The sequence below is a fragment of the Heteronotia binoei genome, chromosome 16, assembly GCF_032191835.1.
Source record: "Heteronotia binoei isolate CCM8104 ecotype False Entrance Well chromosome 16, APGP_CSIRO_Hbin_v1, whole genome shotgun sequence".
NCBI classification, from domain to species: Eukaryota; Metazoa; Chordata; class Lepidosauria; order Squamata; family Gekkonidae; genus Heteronotia; species Heteronotia binoei.
In genome coordinates, this window is record NC_083238.1 from 31,983,555 (window position 1) to 32,007,047 (window position 23,493).

Consider the following 23,493-nt stretch of genomic DNA (forward strand, 5'->3'; position numbering starts at 1 on the left):
AATAAAAAATAAAAATTATACAGCTCCAGAAAAATACTAACTAAAGCCAGAAGCAAAATGGCCTCCTGAACATCTCAAGGGAGAGAGTTCTGTTGTGTGAGTGCCATCACTGAGAAGGTCATGCTTGAAAACCTAACTTTAACCACTGCTGTCACTTGGAGCCTTTGGTGCTGTTTATCACAATGTCCCCGCAGCAGCTTCATATTATGTTTTAAACAAGCTCAGGGTTGCTGTACTTTGTTCTACTATGATGGGCTACTGTGTGGGGGTGGGAGACGTGAAGTGGATAGGATGGACACTTGAGCAGGGATTCCATCATATTAAAGAGGCGTTGTCCTTCTAGCCATTCCCAAATTTTTATTGACAAATGCATTTATACAGCATTTGTTCTCGGGGTGTAGGCAGATAGTTCACCTCCCTCCCATCTGCTCTCCTCCATGAGCCCTACAGTTTCCTTTAACCCTGTGCACTCCTGATGAAATTCCCTTCACTCCCGTGATCCCCCCACCCAGCTCCTTTGCACTACCAGCTTAAGTGTTTACAGCAGCTTAAATCAGCCAGCCTTGTCCTGCTGTTGGCGTTCCTGGCCATACTCTTTTGATGGGGCAGTGACCCACTTCTTTGCCTGTGGGTCTCTTTAGGAAATCTCCCAGCCCATCTCCTCCACCCCATCCATGGGCCCTTGTCCCTGGCCTGTCTCACCTACCTACTTGCATTTTATTGCTGCAGGGCTTTATGCACCAAGCACAGCATAGAAATGACTCATTTAATGCACATCATTTGTAGGTATGGCAACACGTACAGTAACAATTAAACATTAGTAAAACATGTATATTTTACCTGTTGGTTAGCATGTGACTTCTTCTGCAGGCTGCATAGTTCAGAATACAGCCCTCACAAAGTCTTACCTAACTACTTTTGGTGATTTTGCTTTTGTTCCTCCACCCCAACCCCTGCAACCCTCCCAGCTCTGGACTATACATTTGAAGCGGAAAATGAAAGGCGGCGCTTAGGTTTGCCATCTAGAGTGCAGTTTGTGGAACGCCTCTCCGATCAGTTCAGCGGAAGTGTGACTCTGGCGGGACAGAAGAGGCGAGAGTGTGTGACCAACAAGCTCATTCTGCAGGTACGACAAGTACAAATGCATTTTTCCTTCCTTGTGCTTTTAGTTGGATTTCAGGATACCTCGTGGGTCTGTGGCTCATGTGCCTCAAGAATTCCAGGAAGTGGGAATCTGAGGCACACCTGGCTATGGCAGAGAAACAAGCCTACACTCCTGCCTGCCTCTCTGGCACTGTATTCCTCCTGCTCCCCAGCTCAGTAAACCAGACACAAACCATCCCAAGCAAGTGGTTGGACTAACATCTGAGAGGCCCCAGTTCAAATCCCCACTCTGCCATGGCAGCTTGCTTGGTGACCTTGGGTTAGTGACTCACCTTCAGCCTAACCTATCTCATAGCAACCCCCCCCCCCGCAGGTTCTGATGTAAGGTGAAATTGGAATAGCAATAGCTCACTGGAAATTATTTAACTCTCAAACTCAAAATGAGTATATTCTAATAAATTTTATACAAACAATTAAAGCACACCATTCATACAATACAGCCTTTGCCTTTCCCTTGAATGCAGTGACTAGTCCTTTAACAAAGTCCAGGTTCTCATATCATCCTCAGGAAATAATTCAAAAAATGTTCCTCTGGGCTAAATGCCTCCAAAGTATTATGTTGTTGAACCCCCAAAGATCCAATAATTGTTAAAGGAGTCCAAAGTATCCAGAAGAGAGAATATGGGACTGCACTCCTAGGTTTTTTCCATGGTTTCAGTCCTTCTTCAGCCTGATCTGTCTTTAAAGCTGCTTCACGGAGCCACAGTACATATCTCATAGGGCTGTTGTGAAGATAACATGGAGGGGCGGGGGGGGGGGAATTGTGTCCCCAATATGGAGAAAAGTAGGATGAAGTAAATGAGCATATATGTTTCTGGCATGGCTATGTAGATACTTCTGACAAACAGGTTAGGTTCTGTCTCTTCCTTAGACCATCCAATGAGAGCTGGAAAAGAACAGTTAAGGGAGTATTTGGGAACTGACAGCTAGGAAGTTAAGAGTGAAAAGAGTGTGTCTGGTTGAGTGAAACACTGGAGAAGAGCTGCTTAGAGCTGGCTGAAAAGAGTCAATTTGTAACAAAGGATCTCAGTTGTGGGAATAGGGAAACAGTTCAGAAGTTTAATTGGAAATTAACAGCAACATCTAACTTCCTTTAATGTTATTTTCAAACTACAAATAAAAGTTAACTCCTTGTTTATTTAAATTGCATGGTGTGTCTTAGGGAAAGAAACACACACACAAGATATTAAGTTGTTGTTTTGTGTGTGTGTGTGTGTATAGGATATGAATAAATGGTGATGGCATGTGAGTGGAACAGCATATGAGCCCCCAACCCCAATAACTCAGTGAAATGTTTGCATGAGGGCCTATTAGTAAAGGGGGCTGGGCTATCCTTTCTGCTGATGTCTATGTGAATGAGAGGACCAGAGTTGTGAAAAGGTCATGACCATAAATTAAACACAGAACAATACTAATACAGAATTCTAAAAAAAATCAGATGGCAAAATTTCTTTCAGTTTTCTATTCTGGTCTGTGGTCACCTCATAGGTGTTTGGGGAGGGAACAGAGCAGCCTGGAGAGGAAGAGAGGGAATGGAAACCGTTGCTGTCCTCAGCCAAACGTCTGGTGGAACATCACCTTATTGCATAAGGTTCCGCAGGGAATCACCAATAAATTACTGTCTAGGGAGCGTAACGCTCCCCTGGTGACATCCCAGAGGAGATGGTCCTGCAGATATGTTGGTCCCTGACCACTTAAGGCCTTAAAGGTCAATACTAAAACCTTGAACTTGACTCGGTACTCCATTGGAAGCCAGTGTAGCTGGTGCAGCAAAAGTTGCATATGTGCCATCCGTGACGTTCCCTTGTGTTGCAAACAGATGTGCCTTGGGAACTCTAGTGCAACCCATTTTTGTGATTCGGACTGTGACTACACAACAGTCAAAGCTTTTGCTTAGTAATTTAACATCCGAGGATCAAGTTGCTGGTTGCAGGTTCGAGGGGGGATTTTCATCTTCTCATGGGGTACTAATTGAATATTCTTTCAATATTCCTTAGGACAAAATTAAAGACAAACTGCGTCCTATTCCTGTAACAGTTGGCGTCAGAATTCAAGGGTCTGAATCCAGTGCTCAACCCAGCAGGAGGCAAGGAAGGTCACTTCCAGATCTTGTTCCAATTCTAAACTCAAACGAACCAAGAACAGTTCATTCAGAAGTAAGTTGTTTGTTTTTAAATATTGATCTATTCCAGTTGCCAACTCCAAATTGGGAAGTTCCTCAAGATTTGAGGGTGGAGCCTTGGTAGGGCAGAGTTTGGAGAGGTGAGGGAACTGAACAGGGATGATGCCATGCAGTCCATCTGCTGAAGCTGCCGTTTTTTCCAGAGGAACTGTGACCTCTGAAGTCTGAAGACCATTGTCATTCCATAAGAACTCGAGCCCCTCCCCCACCTCAAGGCAGGCCACCCTAGAACTTATGCCACAGTTATTTGGAAGAACACACACAGATTTACCTCAGACACTTATTTCAACTTTATTTGCTATTCAAATTCTGTGTTTCTTGTGTGCTATTCCCTGCAAGAAGTACTATTATTTTCCCCACATACCTGCTCCTCCCCTTTTGCAGAAGGGTGCAGTAGTGTGTTGGCAGAGTAATTAACACAGCAACAGTGCATAACATGATTAAAGTGTGGATAAAGGCTTATTTAGGAATGAACACACTTGATAGTAAAGAGGAGTGGCAGAGATACAGTCCTAACTATATCTCTTGCTGAGAGAGAGAGGGTAGATGAAGTGTGGAACTTCCGAGAAGAAGCAGAATATTGCCCTAAGAGTGGCAATCTGGAGACAGACAAGGATTGACACTTAACAAGAGAGGTGCTGACCTCAGTATCCTATCTTTGTCTTCTTGCTGCCCCTTGCAGGGTTTTCTTTTCTTCTTTGTACACCCGACATGGTCTGTTCCAACACAGTGTTCATAGGAGGCTAAAGTGTGTGTGTGAAGGGGGAGGCTAAAACATTCCCAATGCCAAAGAAACAGGGCCTGCGGAAAAAAATGTTCCGACTCTTCAGAGAAAAATGGGAAAGAATTCAAGATTTTAGGCAGTCCTTTCTCTTCACTTCCATTTGCTTCTGACAGCAAGAGAAGGGTTGTTCTTTTATATAGCTTGCACTGCACTGAGGATACAATCCTGGGTCTTGCATTTTTCTCAGAGGCTCTTGAAAAAGTGGCACATAGCAAATAGGATTGAAACCTCACATTAAGGAGTGGGCTGACGGCCGTTTCATTGAATGCATGTCTAAGATCCATGTTGCATAAAATCCTTGATGTTCATATAAATAATTCTACTTTCTCTGGAGTGCTGTTTCTATGTCCTTTTTAAAAACAACCAACCACTTAAGACCCTGTTCATCACCGTGGGTGCTCCCAGGGCTGCCTCGTGTTTGAACCTTCTCTTCTGAGCTGTCTTTTTGGCCACATCTTTGGCCTCCTCCTTTTTGGTGGTGGCTCCAGTGTTATGGAGTGCCCTCCACAACAGTTTCTGCCTTCCCTCAGAAATATAAGACTGTCAGGTGGGTATTTTCCAGTCAATTTTGTAAAGGGAGTTTTCTGTTGACAAGTTATAGGCTCTGTGTTCTTGTCAATTTTAATGTTAATGTTAGCAGGGCTTTTTTTTTTGCAGCAGGAACACCTTTGCATATTAGGTTACGCGCCTCTGATGTAGCCAATTCTCCAAGAGCTTACAAGGCTCTTAGCTCAGAGCCTACTGGAAGCTTCAGGAGGATTGGCTACTTCAGTTTGGTGTAGTGGTTAAGTGTGCGGACTCTTATCTGGGAGAACCGGGTTTGATTCCCCACTCCTCCACTTGCACCTGCTGGCATGGCCTTGGGTCAGCCATAGTTCTGGCAGAGGTTGTCCTTGAAAGGGCAGCTGCTGTGAGAGCCCTCTCCAGCCCCACCCACCTCACAGGGTGTCTGTTGTGGGGGAGGAAGGTAAAGGAGATTGTGAGCCGCTCTGAGACTCTTCGGAGTGGAGGGCGGGATATAAATCCAATATCTTCATCTTCTTCTTCAGGAGTGTGTGGCCTAATATGCAAAGGAGTTTCTGCTACAAAAAAGCCCTGATGTTATGTCATCTGTGGAACAGGTGTCTTTTGCTTTGAGCTCCTGTGGTTGGTTGGTGGGAAAGGTAGAATCTAAACAAATAAACACATTGGAGGTGGCATTCAATGGTAATATTTTGTACTTGGGGGAAGCAGCAGTAAATGAAAGGTCAAGAACCAATGATCTAGGAACTAGTGAGTTGCATAAGTTCTTTTCACCCTGTTTTCTGGCTGGGCAGTACAGAACAGTACTCAGCAACTAGCAAGTCACCTCCCTGGTGCTTCCCAGATGCAAGTGTTACTGGAGCGCTGTAGAACAGGACCATAAGGAAGCTGACCTTACTCTGGCTCTGATCATGGTAGAAATGGTAGTTTACTTGGGGAAGGGAAGACATTTAAGCAGGGCTGTGGAATGAAGGCCTAGCCGGGCTTTGAAATTATTAATTAATTAAAATATTTAATACCCGACTAATGAATTTAAATTATGGGCTTTTCATAGGTACAGTTCCTAAAAGAAGGGTGTGGATCGGACAATATATGTCACAGCAATCTGGAGCTTCAGTACAGATACTGCACCAGAGAAGGAATTGAAGAGAGATTTGCCTATTTACCAATGTAAGCTTTGTTGCATAAAGTGGTAGCATCAGAAAAGATAGCGTCTTTTGTTCTTTGGTGGGATGTTTTCTCCCTTAAGTCTCTAGGATGTGACTCGTTCTTTATATTTTTGTTCCTAGTGAGGATGGTATTCCGGTGCTTGTCCTGAAAGACCAGAAAGATATTGCCCTTGAAATTACAGTGACAAACCTCCCATCAGATCCAAGACAACCCCAGAAGGATGGGGACGATGCCCATGAAGCTAAATTAATTGCCACCTTTCCAGATAGCTTGACTTACTCTGCCTTCAGGGAGTCAAAAGGCTCTCTGGTAAGTATTCAGTTTAGTTTTTAAGGAAATACAAAGGCTTTGCTTAACTTGGTACTGAAGAATCTTTTTAAACAATTTTTTAGGACAAACAGCTGACCTGTGGAGCCAATCAAAATGGTTCTCAAGTAGAATGTGAACTTGGAAATCCTTTCAAAAGAAACTCAACAGTAAGTGGGATTTACTTTTGATAGCCAACACAGAAATGTTTGATTTGATGTTTTCTATAGTTTTGAAAGCCGAGATATGCTTTTATCTGAATTAAAGTCAGAGGCACGCGTACAGAGTTTTAGAGAGTAATATTGTCAACTGATATTAGCACCAGACTGTTTTAATTGTTTTAATAATGTAATGTGAATTGTTCGGTTTTTATGGGTTGTGAACTGCCCTGAGCCTGCTCCGGCGGGCAGGGCAGGATATAAATCCAATAAACTAAAACTTACAGATTGTTATTATGGATGAACATTGCTAACCCTCAATAGATTTCATCTGAGTCACTGATCTGGGAATGTCTCCTGATCGGAAGGAATAGGGCCATAGAGGGTGCTGCTGTTTTTTTAAGAGGGAGTCATTTCCTTGAATTTTTGCACCATTAAGCCCAGGTACCCAAGCATACATTAAATATTGACAATTACTTTGAAGTGCAGAAGTGCCTATTCATTAATTTATTTTATTGGATTTATATCCCGCCCTCCCCGCCGAAGCAGGCTCAGGGCAGCTCACAACGATAAAAACATGTACAAATATTAAACATTAATTAAAACCTTAAACAATATAACAATTAAAACATTTTAAAAACAATTTGGCGCTAATAATACATTCCAGTCGTTGAACCTCTTCCTTAAATAATATTTTTAAGAAGTGCTTCTCATTCCCTTTAAGCTCCTTGTCACAGGTATTTGTTTTTTTTTTCCTGAGTGACTTAAACAGGACAAGAGGGTCAGGGGAAAGTTGGGTGGGCAGAGCTGGGCAAGTAAAGTACTACTTGTGTGGGGGGAGGGATTTTTTTTGGGGGGGGGGAGACATTCACCACCAGTGATATTTTTAACCACAACTTTTTAACAACTTTTTCCTGCTTTCAAAAACAAGCTGGTCATTTCAAGCAGATGTTGCCATGTCCCAACTTTTAAAAATGTATATGGGGCATATATATACTAAGGCAGGTAGTGTATCCACTCGATCTACCAGGCTGAGCCTTGGGAAAGAAGCAAAGTGGTGGTTCGTACAAAGAAGCAATAGGCAGCCTTCTTTGACGATGAGTAGTAGCTGCAGCTCAACACAGGAATAATTACATTCACAAATCACAGCTGGTTCAGAGAGACTGCAGAATTACCTACCTTCAACTGAGGCTGAAGCAAGTCCATAGCAGGGGATCATACAGAGAAGCAGAAGATAGTCTCCTCTGTGGGTACTTTATGTACACAGTGGAATCTGACGTTGGGGTTAATTTATCATAGTGTACTGTTATAATTTGTGCACTTTAGGAATCCCTTCTGTAAAATGTATAGTTTTGGTTCATACCAAAACCATTTTTTTTTGGGGTGGTGGGGGGGAGGTTTTTATACGTCTGGAATATATCTTAACCATTCTGCATTTCTTCTTTTTTTAAGGTTACATTTTATGTAATTATAAGTACAACTAAAGTGAACGTTGATACGCGGGATTTGGACATTAATCTGAAATTGGAAACGTAAGATCCAAAAACAAATATCCCTCATTAATTTTAAAATGCTGAAATAGTTGTGAAGGCAACTCAGTGAAAATTGTTAATGGCTTCACTTTTTTAAAATCTGAGTCTTGTGCTTTCTTTTTGATGCAGAACAAGCAATCAAGTTAATTTGGATCCAATTATTGCTAGAGCTAAAGTAGTTATTGAACTGCTCTTGTCGCTGACAGGGTAAGCCTTTTATAGTTAGCATAACAAATCAATGCTCAAGACAACCTGTTATGACAGTAATTTAAATGTGATGTTTCTTTCCAAACACAGGGTTGCAAAGCCGTCCCAGGTGTATTTTGGAGGCAATGTCATTGGTGAAAGTGCTATGAAATACGAAGATGACATGGGTAGTTTGATAGAATACGACTTCCGAGTAAGACGTTCTCTTAATTTCACATGTAATCCTGTCAGAAAGCTAGTCTTGCCAAAAACAAAACAAAACCCCAAACCAAAGGGAAAAAACCAACCAACAAAAAAACTAGCCTTAACCTGCTAACTAAACTTCATTCTGAATAAGGCAGCTGTTGTGTTTTTGTTAGATGGTCTCTTCAAATTTGTGTGGTATGGTATACATAATGTGGACGTGTATGCAGAGTATGTGCTTGAAACAAAATCATGACATGCTTGAGGAATGAAGTTAAAAGAAATTGAGTAACCTGGGTTTGGGGCATCCAAAACAAGATATATAGACCAATAAAAATCATTTCTGAACCCTGTGAAATTTATGGCTATGCTCCTTGAATGTATTCATCACAACACTTCTACGACTGTTGAAGAACATGCTTTCATATGGACCAGTCTGTCAATTAAGAACTTCATCTTTTGCCTTCTGGTTTCCCATCCTTAAAACCCTGAGGCTGGGGGCTTACTGCCTTTTCTGTTCTGATACCTGGCCACCATCATTATTATCATTTGGATATAAAATGAAGTGCTTTCTATTTGCCCCCATTTTTAATAACATTTAATGTTAATTTAATATTAATATTAAAAGGCAAATGCAATTTTGGGCTGTATCAACAGAAGTATAGTGTCCAGATCACGTAATGTGATGATAATCACTTTACTCTGCTCTGGTAAGACCTCGTCTGGAGTATTGTGTTCAGTTTTGGGCACCACATTTTATGAAGAATATAGACAAGCTGGAACAGTTCCAGAGAAGGGCGACAAAGATGGTGAGGGGTCTGGAGACCAAGTCCTATGAGGAAAGGTTGAGGGAGCTGGAGATGTTTACCCTGGAGAGGAGGCGGCTGAGAGGTGATATGATCACCATCTTCAAGTACTTGAAGGGCTGTCATATAGAGGATGGTGTGGAATTGTTTTCTGTGGCCCCGGAAGATAGGACCAGAACCAATGGGTTGAAATTAAACCAAAAGAGTTTCCGGCTCAACATTAGGAAGAACTTCCTGAAGAACTTCCTGAGAGCCAGTTTGGTGTAGTGTTTAAGTGTGCGGACTCTTATCTGGGAGAACCGGGTTTGATTCCCCACTCCTCCACTTGCACCTGCTGGCATGGCCTTGGGTCAGCCATAGCTCTGGCAGAGGTTGTCCTTGAAAGGGCAGCTGCTGTGAGAGTCCTCTCAGCCCCACCCACCTCACAGGGTGTCTGTTGTGGGGGAGGAAGGTAAAGGAGATTGTGAGCCGCTCTGAGACTCTTGAGTGGAGGGCGGGATATAAATCCAATATCTTCATCTTCTTCTTCTACCATTAGAGCGATTCCTCAGTGGAACAGGCTTTCGCAGGAGGTGTTGGGCTCTCCTTCCTTGGAGGCTTTTAAACAGAGGCTAGATGGCCATCTGACAGCAATGAAGATCCTGTGAATTTAGGGGGAGGTGTTTGTGAGTTTTTTGCATGGTGCAGGGGGTTGGACTAGATGATCCTAAAGGTCCCTTCCAACCCTATGATTCTAATTGGTCTCCCTATACTGCTGTCCTATAATATGGTCTTTCTATAATTCTGTCATTCTTTTTAAAATTTACAGTGCAGTCCTAAGCAGAGCTACACCCTTCCACGTCTACTTAAGTCAGTGGGCTTAGAAGGGCATAACTCTATTGACAATTGCACTGTTAATTACCGTATATTTGTTTTTTAATGCAGTTTAATGCACTTTATTCAAAAACGCAGGATATGAATGTATTCAATGCTTTAAATAATTAAATATGTTGTTTCAGGGCTTTTTTTGTAGCAGGAACTCCTCTGCATATTAGGCCATACACCCCTGATGTAGCCAATCCTCCAAGAGCTTACAGGGCTTTTGTTACAGGGCCTACTATAAGCTCTTGGAGGACTGGTTATATCAGGGTGTGTGGCCTAATATGAAAAGGAGGTCCTGCTACAAAAAAAGGCCCTGTGTTGTTTTAATGGTTTTGAAAAGTGCCAGGGGGTTATAGTGGAAAGTAATATAAAGGCATCTGAAGTGATCAAATAGTTGAACTTTTAAGAAATACCTAGTTATCTGCTAGGGTGGAATGATGTACTAAAGGTGAATCATGAAATCTGAACGCTTCTTTCCTCCTGGGTACAAAAGCCATCAGAGAGCCAGTGTGGAATAGTATACTGGCTTGAATTTTGAACAACTGGGATCAAATCACTGTTCTGTCATGGAAGCTCACTGGGTGATTTTGGGCCTGTCATAGTCTCTCAACCTAACCCGTCTCACAGGGTTATTGTTGTTGTGAAGCAAGACTGGATGAGGGGAGAAATGATATAATATACCACTTTGGAACCCAATTTAGGAGGAAAAACAAGATGTAGATTAAAAATAAGCATCAGAAACCGTTAGTTCAGGAAGAAGCATTTCAGTTACTGATATTTGCTTAGTTTTTAGCTTTTTTAAAAAACCTTTGTTAATATGAAAAACAGAATTTGATTAACTAGATATTTTTGTATGTTATAGTTTCTGTAATTTCATTGTACTACTATTTTCTTCTGGTAGTCAAAAATTGGCCAGAAAACAATATCATTTATAGAAATGTAAGAATGTCTCTTTTGCAGCTACATTATCGTTCCCAAAACAAGGCTGCCTGTCAGTACACAGCTATAAAGTCTATTTTATGAAGACAGTTCTTATATTATTAATTATTATCATTATTGTAATTCCTGACAGATAACGAATTTGGGCAAGCCGCTTAAAACATTTGGCACTGCTTCCTTGGATATCCTGTGGCCCAAAGAAATTAAGAATGGCAAGTGGCTGCTGTATTTGGTGTCAATAAACTCCAAAGAATTAGGAGAACTTCAGTGTGAACCACGACATGAAATAAACCCTTTAGGAATTCAGGTAATGTTCCCTGTCTTTAAACTTTTGAATTATATTGCTGACCCATTGATACAGCAAGATTTCCTTTTAAAAGAGCAAGCCACATGATAAGGCAGAAGTCATAATGGATTGCTTCTTGAATAGGGACAGAACAACTGTAGTTTATACATGTGCATAATGCTCTCTGCACAATCAGCTGCACGTGATACTGCTGCATATATCAACAACTCAGATTCAAAAATGCTACACTTGTTCCAGAATTAGGTTACACAATTCAGTATTTCTGCAGTCATGTTCTAAATACTCAATTGTTTTCAAAGATTGAACATTCTCTAACACAGTTTTTATTGATTGTTTTCATTTGTTGTATGTAATTTTTATAGACATTTAGAAGCTCAAGGAAAAAACGTGAAGTTGCAGAGAAGCAGACAGATAAAAGGTTTTCTTTGTTTTCAGAAAGAAAATACAAGACTTTGGTAAGCACTTCCCTTAGGCAATCGCCTTTTGCTTTCTGGTCTTTTTCCTTCTTTTATTTTGGGAACTAGTATAGAGGTCTGTCTGCCAGGATAACATGAGTTTTACTCTTTTATTCTTCTGCAGATAAATGTTAAAAATGTTTGATGATGGTTTATGCATGAAGATTTTTTTACATATATACATAATAAATGTGATGGGTTGTTGATTAAGTTTATTCAGCCTTCATACTGACCATTTTGTTTAAAACACCCTTCTAAAATTGTCCTTGAAATCCATTAAAATCCTGTGAATCCTTGAGACTAATAATTTTATTGTAGCTTAAGCTTTTATTGATTTAGACCCCACTGTGTTACATGGTTGAGGTGTGATGAAGTGGCCTCAGATCTACAAAAGCTTAACCATAAATTATTGGTCAATAGCTTTGTTTGGGGAAGGGCTGTGTCTCAGTGGTGGCGCTTCTGCATTGCATGCTGAAGGCCCCAGGTTTAATCCCCAGCATCTCCAGTCAAAAGGATTGAGCAGTAGGTGATGTGAAAAGACCTCTGCCGGAGGCCTTAAAGAGAGCTGCTGCCCCTCAGCAATTACCTTGATAGACCAAAGGTCTGACTCAAAATAAGGCAGCTTCATCTGTTCAGGTGTAAAATATTTGGATAAGAAGAAAGCCTGGAAAGAACTTTTGGCTTGTTTGTGCAATCCTCTTCTGTCAGCTAATAAAATACTTCCTGGTTTGTGACAAGCCACGGGCTGCTATTGTATCTCAAATGACATCCTAAAGTTTGCACTTTCCTTGTCAATCAGGATTTTAGACAAAGAACAAACTGCTATTTGTGACTCTGCTTTGAACAATATATAGCAGGCCAGTTCAGATACCACAAACTGCAAGACATCTAACAAGAAGAAGAAGATGATGATGATGAAGAAGATATTGGATTTATATCCTGCCCTCCACTCCGAAGAGTCTCAGAGCGGCTCACAATCTCCTTTACCTTCCTCCCCCACAACAGACACCCTGTGAGGTGGGTGGGGATGGAGAGGGCTCTCACAGCAGCTGCCCTTTCAAGGACAACCTCTGCCACAGCTATGGCTGACCCAAGGCCATTCCAGCAGCTGCAAGTGGAAGAGTGGGGAATCAAACCCGGTTCTCCCAGATAAGAGTCTGCACACTTAACCACTACACCAAACTGGCTCTGAAAAGGGATTGTGTGAACAAACAAAGTCAACATTCCTTCTAGGCCATTCTGATAGCTTCTGAGCTGCAGGATGCTTAATTATTTCTTTGCTACAAGAGATGAATACCATTATCCCTCAGGAATATGTCTTTAAAGAGGAACAAAGCCAGTGAAAGGGAAGCAACAACACATCATCTTTTCACATCACCTACTGCTGAGGCTTATATTATTTGCATTGTTATATCCTAATTTTGTTTCTTCACTTTGTTTCTTCTAATTTTGTTTCTGAATCCTCCACCCCAATAGTAGCTTAGCAGTTAATAAAATTATACAGTTTCTGCTTTTTCTTCAATGTTCTTTGGGATTTTCTCGAGGCTGTAGAAGTCGGCAAACAAACACATTTTGTCAGTCTGCTTTGAAATATGTATTTTTTATTAGCTCTTTGTGTATTTAACACAGGATTGTAATGGTGAAGCAAACTGTGTCGTCATAAGTTGTCCCCTGCAAGATCTGGACAGTAAGGCATCTGTCATGTTGCGCTCACGATTGTGGAACAGCACTTTCCTAGAGGTATCTTCCATGAATGTATTCTGTTACAGGTTTGCATCAGCCCTTTTTATTGGTTCTAATATTAAACATATATTTTGTTTTTTTCTTACTCCGCATCAGGAATATTCTAAACTCAACTATGTAGATGTTCTCCTTAAAGCTAAAATAAGCATTGCCGCTTCTGCAGATAATATTAAGCTAGTAAATGAAGCTACTCAGGTAAGTCTGAAAAGTTTATTTTTATGATATTCACAGTAGAGACTGCAACCTTGCAGGAAATGAACAGATTCCATGTAGCTAGGAATTTTCTAGTACAGAGTTTCTGATTCTGTTCAATCTCCAAACGTTCATATGCCAGTTGCTACATTAGGCCTTATTTCCTAAACATGTTTCCAAACGCTGTACTATTTTGCAGGAAGTTAGCATTGGATGTTGCTGCTGTGAACGGATAGAAATGTTTTAGATCAGATGCTCTCAGACTTTATCAACCCCACTACACCCATTTTATTTTTAACTTCTAAGTCTTCTCCTTCCTCGCAAGCACCCACCACTGTTCAAATTGCATACAGCAAACTATATGCCCCATGGCCATCTTTGTCTTCTCACATTCTCAGAACAATATTGCAAGAATTATGTTTTAAAATCAAATTTAGGTAAAAAATATTTGTACCACTCAATGTTCCCTCTAAGCTGCAGAGCCTTGTGAGCAAAAATTCCACTTTGTGAGCTACTGGCATTAAAGTTGTGAGCTACTGCATAAATTAGCTTGCTCTGGGGCCATTTTTCCTGAGCAAAGACAAAAATGTGTGAACTGGAGTCTAAAAATCTGTGAGCTAACTCACGCTAACTCAGCTTAGAGGGAACACTGGTACCACTTGTGCTTGGCCTACCAGGCAGGGTTGCCATTCTCTAGGTTGGGCTTGGAAATCTCCCAGAAATATGACTGATTTCCAGGCTTCAGAGATCAATTGCCTTGGAGGAAGTGACAGCCAACCCTGGAGGGATGAACTGCATGGTATTATATCCTGCTGAGGTCCTCCCCACCCAAACCTCACCCTCCTCAGGCTCTATCCCCAATTTCCAGGAATCTCCCAACCTGGAGCTGGCAACCCTACTGCCAGGTCAGGCCTCATATGATAACTGACCCTATAGGGGCCACAGCTCAAAAGGCCCTGACATAATATCTAATCAACCTTGCCCCTTGATTAGAAGGAACTCTATGACTGATCTCCAGACTTCAGAGATCAGTTGCCTTGGAGGAAGTGACATTCATCCCTGCATGATATTTAGACATCTCCAGATATTTAAAATTGCTTGGTATGACAACCTTTTTCTGCTCACACAGAGTGCTAACACCCCCTTAAACCTCTCAGGTTATTGGTTACACGTAAGTCAGGACTTCACACTCACCACCCTTCTTGTCCCTTTTAAAATACACAGAGAGCCATGACCATTTTACACCTCAAGTCCTCTCTCATACTCCCAGAGACATCCACAGACAGGGTAGCCCAGCACCCTTTAATAACTCAACATTATTGGGGTTGGGGCTCAAACAATCTTCCATGCATTCACTGTCACACACTGAGATATTAAATTGTGTGTGTTTCTTTCCTTTAGACACACAGCCCATAGGGTTCAACAAAAACACAATGTTAACTATTATTTTTTATTAACATAACATTAAAGAAAGTAAGGTATAAGTTACAAAGTCTGGCTTCCATTGAACTTTTGAACTGTGGTCCTATTCCCACAACTTGGAAAATTTGGTTACAATTTTACTATTTTCACCATGCTGGAAGCAGCTGTTATGTACATTTCCCTCAGTCAGATATCCTCCTTCTCCCTTTCAGCCCCTCAGCTGCCAACTCCCAACTGCTGTTGTTAACTGCCATTTTCCCACTTCCTCTTCCCAGCATTTTGTCAGCTGTCACTGATCACTCTCTGGGAGAGGCGAAACGTAGCCTGTCCATCACAATATGGTTCACAGAATCTTAGCAGTCTTCAAAAAGAATAAAACTAGGATATGTTACCTGCACACACTGAAAGTATCTCTTCCCCGTTCTCTTTCAGGTACGGGTCACTGTCTTTCCTGCAAAGACAATAGCATTGTATAAAGGTGTGCCTTGGTGGATCATCTTAGTAGCCATTCTTGCAGGATTGTTAATGCTTGCTCTGTTGGTATTCTTACTATGGAAGGTGAGTTACTTTACTGAACTGTTATCTAATATTTGCTCACATGTTACGTAAAGTGGGCAAGCAACTTAACTTTTGAATGTTTTTGCATATGGGAAAGAGACATCAATTTAATGAATTAAATTAATTTTAAATGCTACATTATTTGGGTTTTAAAATATATCAGATTTTTAAATTCATATGCATTTTTGGCAGAAATTCCGGATAATGTTGTTTGAATGTACAAATATTAAATAAACAGCCCTAGGAATAAATATGTTCATATGTCAGCCCTGGGATAAATATGTTCACATGTCTACAAAAGTTGAGATTCAGAATAGAGATATGTACAAACAGGCGACCTGCAAGAACTTTCAGGGGGATCTTTTCTCCCTTCCCCACTATTTCTTCTTTCCCTGCTTCCTTCTTTCCTCCCCACCTACCAGCCAATTTACTTTTATCGTCCCTTCTGTCTTCAGCAGTCCCACCTTCCTTTCCCCAGCAACCTCTCCTCAGAAAAACTATGGCTAAGTCACCAAGTGCCAGCCATCAGTCTTGGCTGAGCCTAGCTACATGATGAAGAGCCCACAAGTCTTGTGGGGGGAACATCACATCACCTTGCATCCTCTTCCCTATTTCCTTTTCCCCTCCTGATAGCCCCCATATCCTCACCCATTGAGCAACCAACTTTTCTTCCCCTATCTTCAGATACATTTATTTTATACCACGTCTTTTTCCACAATGGGAACCCAAAACAGCTTACATCATTACATCATTCTTCCCCCCTCCATTTTATCCTCACAGCCCTGTAAAATTAGTTAGACTGAGTGTGTGACTGGCCTAAGATCACCCTGCAAGCTTCCATGTATGGTAGAGATCTGGAGCCACAGCAGCCACTTGCCTAGTAACTCCCACAGTGGCCACTTAAAGGACATATATTTCTTAAAGCCACAGGCACTGCTTCTATTATTTTAGGGGATTTTAACCCTGTCCCAGTGGGTTTTTTTTCCATATTTCAGATTTTTCTGCTAACTTAGGGTTCCCCCCACACACATTTATAGAAAGATCTGTCTTATCTGTTCACAGTACCAGTCTCAGGATTTAAGTATCCATAGATGGGGTCATGTTGAGAATTAGATATATTGATGTATATAAATATGCTATCACCTGTACTGAAAGATTCCAGTAATTTTAAAAATGATTTTGTTACATGGTCTAAAACTATTGCAGAGACAACCATTTATTCATACAATAGAACAATACATGTCTACAGGAGGATTGTCATAGTGGCCAACAGAGTCTGTTCTCTTTCTCCCTGCCCTCACCTTGGTGCATATGCCAAGATGTGTGCAGAAACAGAGCACTAGGACATTGCAGGGAATGGAAGGTATTTTGATGTGCCTATCATATCTTTACTCAGCTGCCCTGTCAGTGCTGTTCAAGTTACCTGAAATCTGGGGTTTTGGTTGCTTGCAAGAAATGGGTTTTTTCCACACCATGTTTTTGAAGCAGCTCAGCTTCTTAACTGTATTGGGTTCCTTCCTGCCTTACAGCTAGAATGGTTGGCTGGTTGTTGCTGCCCTTATTTTTCTTGCATTATTCCTGTGGGTTTTATTTTCCGACCACCTGAAAGGTGTTTGAAAAAAAACACAGGAAAAAGTTGAAGAAAAAGTGGGAGAGCAGTTCCCCACAGACATTGCTAAGGGATGGTGAGAACAGATGGAGTTACAAAGCTGAGCTGCAACAGTGGTGTGGAAAAGTGGTGTTCTGTTGAATTTCTCAGGGCTTCTTCAGTGCACAGTCATTTGCTAAAAGTTTGCAATGGGCAGCTTTTTACTCTGAATCAAAACTAAACTTATTCACATGGTGCCTTGGAATTCTCTTTTTATAACATCAAGCTCCAGTTCTGAAGACAAGCGAGTCAGAGCATTATTACTAGAGAAAACAAGCATGATTTCAGCACATTAAACATGCTGGGCTCTCTAAATAATGAGTATTATTATTATGGTGATATTTAATCTATCATGAAGAAAGCAGTCAACAAGGTTTGACAGCCTGTGAAGAATTCTAATGCAGAAAATGTCAACTTGAGATGTGATTGTGAAGCAGGATCAGGTGCCTGCTTTAAAATGCGCATGCAAATAAACCTGGTTTGTCCTCTTTTTGTTTTTCACATTAGTCCATAAAATTGACTAAATGCCTTGCTTCCTTATAGTGTGGTTTCTTCAAGAGAGATAAGAAAGATCATTATGATGCCACATATCACAAGGCTGAGATCCATGCTCAGCCATCTGATAAAGAGAGGCTTACTTCTGATGCATAGTATTGATCTACTTCTGTAATTGGTAATTGATTGATTTTTTTTTTTAGAAACATTTTTAGCTGCGGGACTTGCTTTGGTTGTGGTGGCTAATGACTGGAAGCTTGCTGCATCTGTTCCATTAATTGCCTCGTTTTAAAATGTCAATTTTTTGCTTGCTTACATTTATAATAATCCCCTTTCTCCGTGCACAAGGACGCAAAATCCTTTTGTCAGTTTTTTTTTTTAACAGCTGTTTTCTGGTGCATTCTTCCTTGAAATTTTGAAGACTTCATCTCAGAGTTGGAACGCTTATTCTAAACACCCAAGCTCATGGTCCCAAAGACAAAATGTGCTCTGTGGCCTATTTATTTTGCAAGTAAGAAGGGAAAAGGTCCTGTGTTAAGCTAGAGAATCTCATATGAATTGAGTGTACATGACCAAGAATTCTTTATAATGCAGGATACTGTAGCAGACACTGAGAGATTTCACAGCAGATCCATTGACGTAGAAGACATATTCTGAAACACTGACCTAAGCCACCTTAAGTATGAAACTCCAGTTCTTTCCTAAGAAGTTGGAATGTTTTCATATGTGAAGCTTAAGTAGCCTTTGAGTATCTCTTCTGCTTTTTACCTGAGTGCCTTATTGGTGTTACTACCATAGAGAAAGCAGAAGAGGAGGTATATGAATGACCATTCTGGCTAACAGCAGGTTTTGCTTTTTGCATTAGAAACTAAAGAGCCCCTTCAAGCCTCATGTATGAAAAGGCCTTCTCTGTCGTTGATTTCAGTAGAACTTAACTTTTCTCATATATACACTTTAAGGAGGCAGCCTTATCAGTTTTTAATACAGTCAACAAATCTAACAATGGAAAATGAATGTAAGCTTATTTATAGGATCTCCCAACACAAAGAAAGAAGTATTATGTGCCACTATTAAATTAGCATTTTACCATTCTAACTACACAGTTGCCACAATCCCTGGCCCATATGTGCATTCCACAGCCATTAAATCAAAGTGAGATTTGCAATCGATTTCAGAAGGGTGAGAGCTATACATGTTACAATCTTAAGCTGTATTTTTTTTCATTTATACTAGCAGATGCTCTATGCTCAGAAGTTAAATAGCTTTATTAACTGCCAATGCATGCTAAAAGCTTTGACTGCTTTGACTGCCTTTTTCATTGAGGCCATTCTGGATTCTCACATTCTGTGGGAAGTTTACTGATAAATTTTGCAACTTTAGATTGTTCTATACTTAAGTATGCATTTTTCTTAAGCCTGCCTACTGCATGTACACTTGGTGCTTTTGCAAACCTGAATCATATATATAAATGTGTGTTATGCTTACAGAACTGTCAGGATGATCAAGTCCCAGATTTCTTACTTATTACAATGACTGAAGAGGCTAAAAATGTAAAGATAGGAAAATTAGCCATTCCTCAGATATATTCCAGGATACTGATCTCTGTTGAAAGCTTACCTTCGGAATAAAACTTAGTTGGTCGTAAAGGTGCACTTGTCTACTGCTTTGTTCTGTTGAATACTATAACCCCCCAGAGAATAATATATAACCTCATGATGTTTTAGCCCATTAATAGCAATGTAAATAAGTCTCTCCTCTTCTCACAAAACCCTGTGATGGAGGTTGGGCTGAGAGTGTGTGGCTGGCCCAAAGTCACACATGCAGCTTCCAAGGCAGAACAAAGATTCAAACCTGGATCTCCCAGTGCCTAATCCAGCCCTCTACCACCATACCACGCTGGCCTCATTTGTGAGAGCCTGCCTTTAGGGCTTGTGTTCATGATAAGGAAAGGAAAAGGAAAGGTCCGCTGTGCAAGCACCAGTCGTTTCCAATTCTGGGGTGACGTTGCTTTCACAAAGTTTTCAAGGCAGACTTTTTACGGGGTTGTTTGCCATTGCCTTCCCCAGTCATCTACACTTTGCCCCCAGCAAGCTATAATAAATATATGAATATAATAAATAAATAATAAAATGAATATAATAAAGCACTATAACAGCCTCATTCACTTTTTGCTGTCAAATCATAGCTGATTTAAGGTGACCCTGTGGGGTTTTCAAGGCAAGAGAGTAACAGAGGTGGTTTGCCATTGCCTGCCTCTGCACCATGACCCTCATATTTCTTAGTGGTCTCCCATCCAAATCTTAGCCAGAGCTAACCCTGCTTAGCTTCCGAGATCTGACGAGATCAGGCTAGCCTGGGCTATCCAATACAAAGCAGGAAATACCATGTTGGCTCAAAAACAGTTCTTTTGTAAAACAGATTTGAGATTAATGGAGGCATTTACATGCTTGGATTGTGCTTTCTGCTGTCGCTTTCTGCTGTTATATCCTCTAGGGTGTCTTAATTTACAACAATTTTTGGAATGCAATCTGTTTTATATATATAACAAGGACATTGTTATGGTTCTTATAATGTGCCTGCTGTGACAATTTGCATTCTTTTCTCTCCATAGTGTGGGTTCTTCCAGCGTTCTAGGTACGACGCCAGCATTCCCCGATACCATGCTGTAAGAATTCGGAAAGAGGAGAGGCAGATCAAAGATGGAAAAACTAAAGAGCATCATGCAAAAAAGCAATGGGTCACGAAATGGAATGAAAATGAAAGTTACTCCTGAGGATTCCCCCTGTACTGAAGGCTTAAATGGTTTTAAATGTCTTTGACTCACATGACAGATGGATAAAGCTTTGGTAGATATTGTCAGCTTATGTCAAAGCCTTTTGTTTTACAGATCTAATTTCACAGACTAAAAGTAACTTTGAATGCATTATTTAAATTTTCCAGTCTTAAAAACTAAAAGGACTGCATTCTTCATCAGTCTTTTGAGCTAGAAAGCATGCCTGCCCAAGCTTTTGTTTTATTTTGGCAGTTGGCTTACAATGCGCATAGAGAACCAGGAGCTGTTTTAATTATGAGAAGAAGGGTGGAGTTTCTCTAATCAGAGAGAAAAAAAAATTAAAGAGAATTTCTTTATGGTGTGTGCTTTGTTTCTCCAAACTAATTTTCATTTCAGATTTGAACCAGCAATCAGGAACATTTCCTGCAAAGAGAGTTAGGTTATTATTTAGACTGCCTTGCCGCTGTTTGGAACATAGCCAGATAAGTCCATCCCATTTAGTGGGTCTGTCCCTCGCCCCCCAACACACCAGTTTTTGTAGCTGGAATGCTTGCCGCCTGCTGGTTGCCTGTCAGGCTTCTCTCTCTCCCTTCCTGCAAAGGCAAATGCAATGAATGAACATATATATGAACTTATACTGCCTTATACTGAATCAGACCCTCAGTCCATCAAAGCCAGTATTGTCTACTCAGACTGGCAGTGGCTCTCCAGGGTCTCTCAAGCTCTCTCAAGCTGATGTTTTTCACACCTATTTGCCTGGACCCTTTTTAGTTGGAGATGCCGGGGATTGGAACCTGGGACCTTCTGCTTACCAAGCAGATGCTCTACCACTGAGCCACCATCCCTCCCTAATGCCTCCTGGGGCTGGGAGAAGGCAGCCCAACTGAGAGCCCATCACCTGCTTATCAGAGCTGCTGTAGGGAAGGGCTGTAACTCAAACAGAAATAAAAGGAATGAAGTCCATTTTGTGGCTTATTCAGTCTTTTTTCCCTCTGTGCCTGAGTCTGAACTGCATAAAGACCTCACCTCAGCTTTTTGGACTTTGGTCTCTTGGCTAGAGCTGCGTACTTCTGCAGCTGGACCCCTCCACTCCCACCTGAATGAACGATGCTATTTTCCTAATTAAGAGTGTTCTGCAGTTTACTTCATTAACACTTCTTATTTAAATAGGTGTCTGCAGGAGGGAGAAGTCCACTTGTACTGAGTCTTGCTTGTTTGTTGGGGTAATATCACACCAGACTTCTTAGAAGTTCTAGAAAAAAAAATGAGACTCTTTATGTGAAGTGGAAGATGGTATAATTTCTTCCTCTTGCCTCAGGTGCAGATGGTGATCCTGCCTGTATTTCTTACCTGTGACATGCAAAGCACCGACTCTGGTGCTTGCTTTTTGTGTGTGTGGTATGCTTGAGAGACAGTGAAATTCCTAACATGAAAAATATGGTTTCTCAAAGCTATTGATACCAAGCTAAATTACCAGACTTTGAAAACATTCTCTCTAATCCCAGACATGTGGAAGCTAATTACTCAGTTGTAAAGAGGTACTCTGCGTGTGGTCAGAGGTTATGACATCACCATTCTTGAACCCAAGTCATGGCATTGAAATGCCAAGCTCTGGTAGGCCTTGGATAAAATTAAACCTTGGGTTGGTTCTTGCCTTAAATTTCCATCAGTACCAACTTCCCTGCCTCCCCCATATTAAGTCTGAAATGCCCCCTAAAATACTCCTGTGAGAGGGGGGAACCAAGGAATAGCTGAGTGGGGGAGTTGGAAACCTGCCACAGGAAGAAGGAATTAGCAACATCACTCCCCTTTGCATGCAGGAATTTTAGGTGGGATCCAACCTGTTGATTTCTGTCCACGTAACTAAAATTCTTTTTCAAATTTTAGTGATGAATTTTAGAAAAAAATGGTTTAAAAAAAACCCCACCCACATGCAACTAGTTTACTGGCATTTTAAATGCTTTTATTTTTCATTTTTGTCTTTTGTCGATTGACATGTACATAGTCACCTAGAAGTACAAGGGTTTATGAACTTATGCCATGGCTTAATTTCAAAATGAAAAAGAAGTGCTGGGGATCAGCTTTGGACATTATACTCATGCCTTAACACATGGAAGCTATTTTCCCTGTCTATAGGTATATTGTTTCTTAGTGGAGTGACCAAGGGCCAAACTACAATACTGTGCTCCTGAGTCCACCACAAAGATGTGGTGCTATTTAGAGTTCAATTTTTTACAACTAAACATGCTCTAAAATGGCACTGTGTCCATGTGGTGGACTTGAGGATTGGATATCAATTAGTTTAGACCGGAGGCACTATCTGAATATTTAAAGTCAGTCTTTCAATTGTTGTACAAGTCCTTTGTTCACTGTGGGTTTGGCATTTCCCCCTCTCTGGTAAACTTGGAATTTGTAGATCTGCTGATTGCTTATTCTAAGCCTCTTGTATAGCCATGGTAGTTAGGGAAAGCATGATATTAAATGTGCAATAGGTCATATTTTGATGTTCTTTGTAAAGTCAATTTGTGTGAATCCGTTGCTGTTGCCAAATATATACAGGTTTTTTTGAAAAGAGCTTGAATATTGGTTGTACTTTGTATATACTGTAAGTCATATATATTTATTTTTACAATGAATCTTTGTCTTTGACTCACTGTTAAGCCAAAGATTTTTAACGGAACCCTAAAACTAGTGAACAATAGCATATAATAGTTCATTGATTAAAACCAAACATTTCACCGTATGTGCCAATACTTTGGATTTCAGTGACCGAGATATTCTTGGAAAGCTCTTTACATAGTTCTGATTATGTAGTATGGAAATATTGTATCTTCCGAATAATTTGTGCACTAATGCATACCTACAGATGTTTTATCTATAGAAGTTTTATATGACTAACTTAATGGAGAATATGGCAGGTGCTTCTTGGGGGTGAGGTGGAGGAGAATTTTCTAGTTATGAATCTGGAGCAAGATCAGCTACTGCAAATGTTACAGCCCTTGAACCAAAACACAGGCTCCAAACTTATGGATCTATAATGGTCCAACTTAAGACTACTGAATGTTTTAAATACTGGCATTTTAAGG

At 40.7% G+C, this 23,493-nt stretch overlaps 1 protein-coding gene across 3 annotated transcripts in view; it reads left to right on the plus strand.

Moving 5' to 3' along the window:
* The window catches only part of ITGA6 (integrin subunit alpha 6), a 69,731-nt gene extending 48,963 nt beyond the window's left edge, over positions 1 to 20,768 (plus strand). For 2 of the 3 annotated variants that reach the window (XM_060257455.1, XM_060257453.1), the window contains 14 exons: positions 969 to 1,126; positions 3,162 to 3,320; positions 5,707 to 5,822; positions 5,942 to 6,131; positions 6,215 to 6,298; positions 7,739 to 7,818; positions 7,948 to 8,025; positions 8,116 to 8,218; positions 10,948 to 11,121; positions 11,484 to 11,576; positions 13,206 to 13,316; positions 13,416 to 13,514; positions 15,366 to 15,491; positions 20,246 to 20,768. In XM_060257455.1, the coding sequence (XP_060113438.1) occupies positions 969 to 1,126; positions 3,162 to 3,320; positions 5,707 to 5,822; positions 5,942 to 6,131; positions 6,215 to 6,298; positions 7,739 to 7,818; positions 7,948 to 8,025; positions 8,116 to 8,218; positions 10,948 to 11,121; positions 11,484 to 11,576; positions 13,206 to 13,316; positions 13,416 to 13,514; positions 15,366 to 15,491; positions 20,246 to 20,407 (1,733 nt within the window). In that variant the 3' untranslated portion in view covers positions 20,408 to 20,768. Of the gene's footprint in view, positions 1 to 968; positions 1,127 to 3,161; positions 3,321 to 5,706; positions 5,823 to 5,941; positions 6,132 to 6,214; positions 6,299 to 7,738; positions 7,819 to 7,947; positions 8,026 to 8,115; positions 8,219 to 10,947; positions 11,122 to 11,483; positions 11,577 to 13,205; positions 13,317 to 13,415; positions 13,515 to 15,365; positions 15,492 to 17,682; positions 17,813 to 20,245 lie in introns of all 3 variants that reach the window. The other variant, XM_060257454.1, reaches the window with a different exon arrangement.
* Positions 20,769 to 23,493: the final 2,725 nt, after the last annotated feature.